Source organism: Oryctolagus cuniculus, chromosome 12, assembly GCF_051225735.1.
Source record: "Oryctolagus cuniculus isolate XC-2025 breed Fujian yellow rabbit chromosome 12, ASM5122573v1, whole genome shotgun sequence".
NCBI lineage: Eukaryota > Metazoa > Chordata > Mammalia > Lagomorpha > Leporidae > Oryctolagus > Oryctolagus cuniculus.
In genome coordinates, this window is record NC_142878.1 from 106331084 (window position 1) to 106342516 (window position 11433).

General features: G+C 43.4%; 1 protein-coding gene across 30 annotated transcripts in view; it reads left to right on the forward strand.

Moving 5' to 3' along the window:
- UBE2Q2 (ubiquitin conjugating enzyme E2 Q2) overlaps positions 1-11243 on the forward strand; it is a 68878-nt gene extending 57635 nt beyond the window's left edge. For 16 of the 30 annotated variants that reach the window (XR_016217194.1, XR_016217197.1, XM_070053251.2 and 13 more), the window contains 3 exons: positions 464-559; positions 8182-8248; positions 9728-11243. Coding sequence is in view for 26 of the 30 variants with exons in the window: in XM_070053251.2 (XP_069909352.1) it covers positions 464-559; positions 8182-8248; positions 9728-9759 (195 nt within the window). In the remaining 4 variants the exon portion in view is untranslated. 30 annotated transcript variants of the gene reach the window in all.
- Positions 11244-11433: the final 190 nt, after the last annotated feature.

Consider the following 11433-nt stretch of genomic DNA (forward strand, 5'->3'; position numbering starts at 1 on the left):
GGCATTCCGACTGTGTGCTCTGATGCGGGCATGCAGGCATCTGAACAGGGAGGCTATGCCTGCCTCTGTTTTCTTATGGTACTCCACAGTCCATCTCCCTAGGGTGTTTTGATTATGCAAATAAGATTCTAAGTAGCAAAGTTCTTATGCAGTCTTTTTTAATAGCACTTTTAGTAATGAAAAACTATTTAAGGTAAACCAATAAAACGACATTGTGCTTGGAGCTGGATCCATATTAGGATAGGCATTGAGTGATATTTTTTAATGTTGTAATTTGCTCACGTTAGGTGCCTGGAATGTAGGCTTGCTTTGGTTTATTGTGAGATTCTGGGAGTGGCTCAACTTTACTTTTTCCTGGATTACAGATTTCTTAACACTGATTTTCTGTTGTTGAATTGTTACATGCTATTTGGGGATCAGGGACTGCTTGTGTGTTTGAGAGACATGTTTTCTTCTCCTGTAGGGCTGGAGCAGTGCCTACTCGATAGAATCGGTCATCATGCAGATAAATGCCACCCTAGTCAAAGGCAAAGCCAGAGTGCAGTTTGGAGCAAATAAGGTACTTATTATTAAGATTTCACATAAGCTGTAAGATAGGTTTCCTGTTACCTTAGGGGGCTTCTTCCTGTCTTGACGCACATCTTTTTGAGACAGTTTATTCCATTTTCATTTGGTTTGTTGTCTTGTTAACTAAAGTGATCTATAGAAAACATGGGAGTGTAAGGAAATTAACGATAACTGAATGATCAGTTAATTATTTAGTGCTTGTTCTTTTTAGTTCTTGTTATATTTACTGTAAACATATCACGTTTTAAATTTATTATTGGCATGTATATTGTAATAAGAAAATTTATATGTACTTGGAGGTTTCCCAAGAGTGAGACCATGTTATGATAGTTATTCTTAATTACCTTTTATGTGCTAGGCTCTAGTCTAAACCTTTTTTCTTGTTAACTCTTGGTCCTTCTGATAACCTAAAATGCAGATATTCTCTGTCTTTGTTCAGTAGGACACTGAAATGTGGAGGTCAGATATTTTGTCTTAAGGTCATGGGTGACAGAGCAAGGACCGGCACCAGGCAGTCTAGCCTTGGCTCTGTTCTGAACCCCTTGAATTCTATAGTTTATTAATTTCCTACATTAAAAAATGTAGTATGTAGTTATCAATAAATACTTAAGTGGGCTAAGGTAATACTCTGGAGTATTACATTTTGGAAAAATGTTTATGTGGTGGAAATCATCTTGACCTATTGCTTTTTAAAATTTGAATGTTCCTAAAGTTCTTTGTGAGTTTCCCATTACATGTCTATTCGAATAGTATTAACTCTTAAGTATTTATCACCATATGCACCCCAAATCATGAGTCCACTTAGAATCTTAATTCACAATGTAGGGAAAAAAATTGTTTTAAAAGTCTTTTATTTGGGATGGCACTCCTTTTTTGCTTTTAGCTGTTTTGTACAACTGGAATAAAATACCATTTGGCATAAAATCCAAAAGTTGATTATTGTACACTAGTGAGTTGCTTAACAACATTAGCTAGCATTTCTTTTTCTTTGTTTCTTTCTCTTTCATTCTTTCAAGATTTTTATTTATTTGAAAAGCAGAGTTGGAGAGAGAGAGAGAGAGAAAGAGAAAGAAAGAGAAAGGGGGGGAGGGAGGGGTCTTCCATCTACTGGTTCATCCCCCAAACAGCTGCAAAGGCCCCAGACTGGGCTGGACCTGGCTAAAGCCAGGAGCTTCCTCCTCTCAGTGGGTATGGAGGCCCAAGCACTTGAGCCATCTTGTCCTGCCTTTCCAGCCACACTAGCAGGGAGCTGAATCAGAAGTGGAGCAGCTGGGACCTGAACCGGCAGTGTGGGATACCAGCATTGCAGGCAGCAGCTTAACCTGCTTCCACAGTGCTGGCCCTGTAGCTAGCATTTCTTAACATATGTATTTCAGTATGTTAGTGCTTTAATGGTTTAAGTGTGGCACATAATGTGTGTTAGAATATGGAATTCTTATTTTTATTTTTAAATTTTTTTTTAAAGATTTATTTATTTGAAAGAGTTACAGAGAGAGAGGAGAGGCAGAGAGAGAGAGGTCCTCCATCTGTTGGTTCACTCCTCAATTGGCCGCACCGGCCAGAGGTGCACAGATCTGAAGCCAGGAGCCAGGAGCTTCCTCCAGGTCTTCCCATGCGGGTGCAGGGGCCCAACCACTTGGGCCATCTTCTGCTTTTGCAGGCCATAGCAGAGAGCTGGATTGGAAGTGGAGCAGCTGGGACCCAAACTGGTGCCCATATGGGATGCCGGCGCTGCAGGTGGCGGCTTTAGCTGCTAGGCCACAGTGGCTAGGCCACAGCGTCGGCCCCCTTACTTTTTGGTGACAGGATTTATAACTATATTTTTCCGTGTAGTTTCCTTGGCAAGTAAAAATAACCATTTTACTTAGAATGCGCAGTCAAGCTACAAACACAATATTTGCATGTTAAGGACAGCCTTCCACAGTCTCTTAGCAATAGGCGCAGTTCTCCTGATCTCATTGATGTGGGAGCATCACAGCCTGTACCTACAATAAGGTGACCCAGTGAGTTAGGAGATACAATGAGAGTGTATGCAGCCTGTCTGTCCTTGACAGAAATGTCAGTATGTGTTTGGAATGTGGATATTTTTCATTTTCTTTTTTTTTTTTTTTTCAGTGTTTTGTTATGATGAAACTTCAGTCTTCTTTTTTTTTTTTTTTTTTTTTGACAGGCAGAGTGGACAGTGAGAGAGAGAGACAGAGAGAAAGGTCTTCCTTTTGCCGTTGGTTCACCCTCCAATGGCCGCCGCGGCCGGCGTGCTGCGGCCGGCGCACCGCGCTGATCCGATGGCAGGAGCCAGGTGCTTCTTCTGGTCTCCCATGGGGTGCAGGGCCCAAGCACCTGGGCCATCCTCCACTGCACTCCCTGGCCACAGCAGAGGGCTGGCCTGGAAGAGGGGCAACCGGGACAGAATCCGGCGCCCCAACCGGGACTAGAACCCGGTGTGCCGGCGCCGCTAGGTGGAGGATTAGCCTAGTGAGCCGCGGCGCCGGCCCTTCAGTCTTCTCTTTATTAAGAAATATTTGTCAGTCAAGAAAGTGGAAACTTTGTAGTAAGAGTTTCACCTTCCTGTATTCTAAACTCAGCAGAGAATAGTCTAAATGTTAACTTTAAAAATACTGTCAAGAAAGTAACTGGCTGGATGGTGTTTAAAATGTGCTGCTGTTTGTATGTGAGTGTTGTGTGAGTGTTAGAGGGAGACAGGCATTACTAGATACGCATGTAGAAGTACAGAATGTTCTGGGAAATATAAGAACGTGCCGATAGCTGTTGTTTGTGCTAAGCGCTTTTTAAAAGTACTGGTGAGGGGGTGCCTTACGATGAGAGGGACACTTTAAATTGTTTTATGCTTTTGAATTTCTTTTTGCCATATAAGTATTAGCTCAAAAATACCTTAAATATTTAAAAAATACTATGAGCTATTGGTTCATAATAAATGAATGAATTTACCTCCTTAACTCTTTATACACTGATAGAAATATGTGTAAGTTTGGAAAACAAAACATTTTCCACCAGCAGACCTGCTGGAGATAGGGATCTAATTGACGGAGTAGGGGATGTTACAGTTCTGGCTAAGCAGGAGTCACTGAATCGGAGTAGTAAGTAGTATAGGCTCTGTGTTGGAAGAGTTGCAGATTGGTGCCTGCTCACATGGGGCACCATAAATGTTAGGAAAAGAGGCGCAGAATATAGGCAGTGTATGAATCTACAGCCAGACCGAATTTAGAGAAAATAAGTCCACAGAGGTGGGTGACCAACTGCCCCACCAGGGGCCGGGCCTTTTTATATTTTAGGAGGGCCAGGGATGGGGGTGGGGGTACGGGGCAGCAGGCTGAGGGGAATTCCTGGAACTGGGGGGCCTTGGGAACCTGGAAGAGAATGCAGGGTGGGGTATGAAGGCCACAGGGTGGGAGAGCCAATGGAGCTCCAAGGGCACGGAGTACACTGCAGTGTTTGTCTGGGCAGTGAGCGAGTGGCTGAGGCTCCTGTCTTTGTTCCATCGCTCACCGGTAGCTCCCCTAGGCTGAGCCAGCGGCCGCTGAGAGCGAGCCCCGGGCAGGATGTGGGCTGGGCTGGTCTAGAGCCTGAGCCCCGGGCCACAGTGGTGAGAGTCTTCCAAGGATGCTTCCAATCGCTGGAGCCCGGTGGAGGAGGGGAGTGCTAGGGCACATGGTCCTGGGGGCAGTTCCGCATCTCTTCCTGCCTGGAAGGGCCCCTCCCTTTCCTGCTGCTCACACATAGACTCCCATTCACAAGAGAGAGGGGCTTTCCCCCCTCCAGGTCCAGGAGGGGCCAGCTGCTACTTAGACTGACCTAACCAGTCCAATGTTAGAGGGCTGCGCCAGGGGACTGCCGTGATCGCATGTTGGTTACGCCCACAGCTGTCATCACAGTGAGACACAGACACTGGAGGAAGGCAGCACTGATCTAAGCCCGTGGGATTTTGCATCCACTCGGCAGCTAAAATGGAATATGCCAAAAACCAGCGACTGTCACTCATGAATTTTAATGAAAAGGAGAGGCAAGGCACTGATCGGGACCGACGCTCCTTACCAGAGTGCGGCCCCCAACAGCGGGTTACACAGCTTTTTATAGTACTCTGTCCACTAGGGCTCACAATTTTGAACCGGGCCCCTGGTATGCAGTGAACAATAAAAAGAAAACCAGAATATGGTTGTAAGATAACTGTTAACAACAACAAACCCAATAACAGATCCAAGCTATGGTTGTAAGGTAACAGTGAAGGACACATTTCTGTCAGACTAGTTCCTGGGAATTTGGGCCCCATAGTTTCACAAGGTAAACGCTTAGCCGTTAGCAAGCAAAGCTAATATGTACAGAAGCAAGAGATCTGCAATTAGCTTTTAGCCATACTCACTCTATTTTGATTCTGATTCTACAAGATTCCCAAAGATTAAAATCAAGCAAATATGCATTTATAGTCAAAAGTCAGAACACAGCAGTAGGCAAGCCTACACAGATGAGAATTGGCAGAAATAGTAATAGGTATATGTATTCCAGAGACTGTAGATTTTAGAATGATCAGATACAGAATAGAAATTTCACTTGTTAGAATTGTGAGAAAATAAGTGTATGTGAAATTTTAATGTAAAGAAAAAAGGAATCATAAAATTGAGCAAGTAGTGGACCTACAGGAATGAGGAGGAAGCTCTGAAAAAATGAAATAAAAGTACAGAAATAATTGTCAAAATGAGAAACTCAGTAAATGGATTCAACACCAGAAGAATTCATTGATGAGACGGTATCTCCAAAGAGCTAAGGCGGCATGCTGCAGAGAGCATGGAGATGTGATACGGCCAAAGACAAGACGGAGGTCAGAGTGAGGGATGTGATGTGGCTTAGTGGAATCGTGGGAGATGTTAAATTATACTGAAAGTAGAGAAATGCAAGCTAGAAAGTAAGGAGATAGAAGCATGTCCATATGAGTTAATCGCAACAAATACAGAAAGACTAAGTTACCAGTTGGGCGGAGTTAACAAAACATGTAAGTACAAGAAGATTTAAGGTTTTTTTTAAATAAAGAGTGACAAAAATATGTCAGCATACAGGAAGCAAAAACAAGTGCTGTAGCTTACTATCAAACAAAGTATGATTTTAGAACAAAAGGCCTTAGTGATTACTTAATGAAAAAATCTCAGTTAACTATGAGGAAATAGCGATTTTTGCACTTTATGTATCTGTCAGAGGGGAGAAGCTGATTAAACACAAGGAGACGCTGAGAACTCCAGTACTGGAGTTGGAGACTTTAGTGAATCCTGCGTATGGTAAGTTAACAGAACATCAAAGTGTCCATCTGAATAACTGATTAACAGGCCTGGTCTGTGGACAGGTTACGCTTCTCAAGTATATGTGGACTATGGAAAAGTATTTCATATACCAATCCATAAAGCAAGTCAGAAGACTTAAAAACAGTTGGTGCTATATAAGCCATACTTGCATGATTTGCAATGTAATTATGGTTAGAAGATAGTGACGAAGAGATTAATTTCCAAATTCATGTAGATTTTTGTTAAACATACTTCTAAATAATGGTTAAGGAATCAAATGAAAATTTAAAAACACTTAGAATCAAATCATAGTAAAAATACTACAATTCTCACTTCCCTCTTCTCTGTAACATTTATGAAACTAAAGCTGTTGAGTGAAGCAAACCTACATTTTGAAAAGCAGAAAAAGGACAGATGTCATTCTCTAGTCTTACTTACATAAAATGATGTTAGTAACCATCAGAAAACAAGTGTTCCCTTGTAGAATTTTAAAACTCAACAACTCTTGGGCCACACAGGACTTTGAAAGTAAAAGTGCAGAATATGTAGAGAATAGTAATAATGTAATCACTACATTTCAGGAAACAAAGACCTCGGAGGCTTGTCCATTGCCTTAGAATCCTTCCGTCCTTTAGAAAGGGTAATCAGAATGGGAGAAAAGCAGAATGGAAAAATTGAACTAGAAGGTGTAAGCAGAAACCCCCATAAGTCAGAGAGACAGGGCTGACGCCCGTTTTCGAAAGGCCTCTGCAGCAGTAGTCCTTTCAAACTGCGTTGCTCGCTGTTGACAGCCGAGCAGGGGCAGGCTGAGGGCCTTAGTTCTGCCGCGTCTCAGAGGGCGGCTCCTGGGCTTCCTGGGGTTGGGAAGTGACTGTCGTGGTCGCTTGGCAGTTGCACTGTGTGTGGTTTGTTCTGTGTATAGTTTTGTCCTCCTCTTTGTGACAGCCTCTTTTTCATGAACTTTGAGAAGACAGGACTGTGTTTTGAATGTCATATAACGGGATTTTACTGCTTTAGAGAACTCTTAGAAACTGAAAGACTACCTGTAGAAAAATAGGAAGAGGATATAAAAACTCTATTTAAAGAAATAGAAATAAATGGATTGTGAACATTTGGAGACATTCGGCCTCACTGCGTAATGGAAATATAAATTCAGCTACACGTAGTCCTTTCTTCACCTGTCACTGTGGGATCAGATAACCTGTGTGTGATGAACTGAGTTGGTGAGGCTGAATGGAGGCGCTCCCACGTGACGGGCGGGAAAGCACACTTGCGCAGTCCAGAGGGCGGCCTGGCAATGTCCTGACACAGAGCCGTGCCTGTCTTCCGACTGCACCTCGGCTCCGGGCATTTTTACCAGCACCTCTCACACCACCCAGAGTGCCTGTCAGTAAGGCACCGAGCAGGGTATCTCCTGCTAGAGAACGGCAAAGCTGTCTGCGCGCTGACACGGGACAAGCGCCATAAAATGTGCGCCGAGAAAAGGGAGGGGCCGCCCCAAGGTACAGGAAATGAGAAAAAGCGTCAGCAGTTTGCCGCCAGCGGGGGAAGGAGAGTGGGCAGAGTGGACGCTAACGAGTGCGTAAGCTTAAGCGGGGACATAAAAGAAACTGGCAGGAATGGTTAATTCGGGTGGAGGAAGGAGGAGGGATGGGATGGAGGACAGCCGGGTGGCAGACAGACAGGAAGCGGAATTCTCACCTAGAATGTGTTTATACATTTTTAAATTCTTGTGGATCATTAAAACATTTTAAGACATAACCTAATAGGTACATACCACTGTGGACAGTGTGCGTGACATATTATTTGGAAGCTATGTTGTAGGTCAGTTATACTTACGGTGACAAAACGAATGCTAAATTTGGCTCCTATTTGTACCCAGAGTGGACTTTCAGTAATGACTTGTTGCTATTAAGGGCATTTTTTCAGATTTCTAACTCAAAATATCATTGATACATGTAGTCCCTGAAGCTTACATTTTCAGCTGAAAGTTGTATTTGTAGTTGTTTGCTTTGGGATGGCAGTTAGGAGGACAGTCTGGTGTCCTGCGTCTTGAGCCGTCACTAAAACCATAAAACTGTGTCTCTGCTTATAAAATGAACAGTGGAGCTTCTATTAGATTTTTACTAGAATATGGTTTTGTTATTCTTATAAAATTATAGAGAATAATGCAATTGGGAAATGAGAATATGAAGTTAAGTGTTTTTGAAGTGGAGAGAATATTCTGTGTCCTGTGTTCTTTTAAGCACAGCAATGATGTAGTAATAAACTTTAATAATTTTCCTCTACAGTTTTGACCCAAAATGTGTAATCTTTTTCTTTTCAGAATCAGTATAATCTAGCAAGAGCCCAACAGTCCTATAATTCCATTGTACAGATACATGAGAAAAATGGTATGTTTCTTATTAAACATTATAACCAGCATTCAAAATGTTTATAAAAAATGCTGTTTTTGATAATGCCTGGGAATGTGTAAGCTTTTTTTAGCTGTGGTGAAGAGTGGTCTTGATATAATTTTGCAAAATTTACAAATAAAATTGTATTTATCATATACAGCATGTTTTAAAGTATATATGTATATATGTGTGTGTATATACACACACACACACACATTGTAGAATGACCATCTAGCCAATCAACACGTGTATCACCTCACAAATTTTTGTGGTGAGCACACTTTGTCTACTGTCCTGTCATTTTCCCAGAAGGTGTTGAGTCACATTCACCGTATCCTGAGATGGTACCCTAAGCTGAGAGAAGTCCTAGTGTGGCCGTGCCCCTGCAGCCTTTAGCACACTCCTGCTGTAATGGCTTCCACACTGGCCAAGTGACACCACTGCACTGACAGCAGTCCATGTGCTGGTTACTCTACGTGCTGGATTTTGTTTGGGAGATAGTTATTTTCAGTGAAGTTTACTTTCTTTTTTTTTTCTTTTTTTTTTTTTTTTGCCAGGCAGAGTTAGAGAGAGAGAGAGAGACAGAGGGAAAGGTCTTCCTTCCGTTGGTTCACCCCCCAATGGCCACCATGGCCAGTGCGCTGCACTGATCCGAAGCCAAGAGCCGGGTGCTTCCTCCTGGTCTCCCACGCGGGTGCAGGGCCCAAGCACTTGGGCCATCCTCCACTGCACTCCCGGGCCACAGCAGAGAGCTGGCCTGGAAGAGGGGCAACCGGGACAGAATCCAGCGCCCTGACGGACTAGAACCCGGGGTGCCGGCGCCGCAGGAGGAGGATTAGCCTAGTGAGCCGCAGCGCTGGCCAAGGTTTACTTTCAAATACAGAACTGAAATGGAATAAAACTTCACGTGGTTTAATGTGCTACACTGTAATCTTTTAGCTAGGAATGTCATTAATGTAGAGATCTTTTGTCAAGTACTCAAGTAAAATTTATGCATAGAAAATTACATTATGAAAAGAACATACTGAGTGCTATTATTAATCCAGGTGTAAAAGTTCCATTTTTCCAGCAGGTTTATAACACTAAAATTATGGGTAGAGACTGTAGCTAACCTTCATAGTGCCAGTTCTCCTTTTTGGTTTAAGAAGTAAAGTATTTTAGGCTGGTGCTGTGGCCCACTAGGCTAATCCTACGCCTGCAGCTCCGGCACCCTGGGTTCTAGTCCTGGTTGCTCCTCTTCCAGTCCAGCTCTCTGCCGTGCCCGGGAAGGCAGTGGAGGTGCTTGGGCCCTGCACCTGCGTGGGAGACCAGGAGGAAGCACCTGGCTCCTGGCTTCAGATCAGCGCAGTGCGTCGGCCGTAGTGGCCATTTGCGGGGTGAACCAACAGAAGGAAGACCTTTCTCTGTCTCTTTCACTGTCCTAACTCTGCCTGTCCAAAAAAAGTATTTTAACGTTGTGTTTCCATTCTGTTTCAGGCTGGTACACCCCTCCAAAGGAAGATGGCTAAATATGCTGACTGTCACATGTGTGGACCAACGTTGCTTTAAAGAAAATCTTTCCAACATGCAGACACAGCTTTGAGTGCCCCATAACAGCAGTACTGAAGACGTTAGCTAATAGATATTTTAGTGGATAATCTGTCAACTGACATCCAGTATAAGTTACAGCCTTCTCATTTTGCTCATTTTAGGTGTCCGGGACTGAGCAGAGGGGCCTTTCCTGTGTCTCTCCTGATGAAGACACATGCTGGCCACTCCTTATCTCTCTTTCTTAAAGTGAAACCTTTTAGGCATACAGGGCAGCACCAGGTTACTGAACAGTTGTGACTTTATGGTAACTTTCCTATTTTGAGCCCATGGGTTATGAGAATTTGCAGTATGTTGTTATATATAGAGCCAATAAAAGTTTAATCAATGTTCAGTATTGGTTTAGAAAATTTTAGGTCCTCTAAACCAGATACCTTTCTCAAGTCTAGAACCATTTTATGATACTGCCAAAATGACACGCGATCTAACTGTCAAAAAATTTTAATGGCTATGTGATAGGAACTGTTGTCTGAAGGTCTACTCTTACCTGTGTGGTGATGGACCTTTAAGGCAAAGAAAGCGAGGCTATGCCAGCTAAGGCTGTAGCTGGTCATCCCACTGGGCAGCAGCAGGCCTGCTGGGCTGAGTCTGCTTCCTGTTGGTTTCCTTATTTCTTATGAAGACAGCCACAGTACAGAGCTTGAAGCTATTTAGAATACTCTCACTTTACATTTCCATTTTATTAACGGGATGTTGCAATCATTTGTAAACTGATAAAAAACAATTGGGCATGGAGACAGGAGCAAAAGCTAGAGTTAAGTACAAAAAGATACCTAATTTGGAGTTTGCTGTAAGTCATAATGATGGCCTTCACATCAAAAACAAGAATTCTGCATAGATTAATTCTTTAAGACCCAACTCAAATCCGTGTACCCACCATTTTATTGACTTACCCAAATCAGTCATGTTTGGAAATGTTTTCTTATGTACCCAAGTTTGATTTAAAAGTAAATTCTAGTGACTAAGCACTTTTAAAAAAGAAACCCAAAAGCACATCTTTCGCATAAACCGGTTACAAAGTTCAGGTGTTTCTTAGGTGTTCGCTGAAGATTCGGTTTGTGACTTCGTTTACGTGCCCAGGAGGCCTGGCGATGGCGTGGTCTTCTCACTGTTGGGTCGAGGACAGATCAGATTTCCTGGCCCCGGAAGGGCCGGGTTGCCGGTAGCTCAGATCACAAGTGACGAGGCAGAGTTCTTTAAAGCATTAAAGTTCCTTATACCTAAGGCTAATCTTGAATACATTATTGAATTCTTTAATATCCGGATGGCTAGCAGAGGGACAGCTGCACATTTGGCATGCTTTGTTTTTCGGATTTTTATTTTTCATTGCAGATTTATTTGGCAATGTACAGTAAATCTTGTAAACTTGCATCAAGTTTATGAATAAAGAACCATTTAAGAATCACGAGTCGTCGTTCTCGGGTGAGCGCGCGCTCCAGGGGTAACTTCCGAGGGCCCGGGCGGAGCTGGCGCCCACGTCCCCGGGCCGGGCCCACCGCTAAGCCTGCGCCCGCTTCCCGCAGAGCCCGCGGGGCAGGTGCACCGCACGCCGCCTGAGGCGCCCACACCTCGGTCGAGTTTCTCAAAACAGTGTC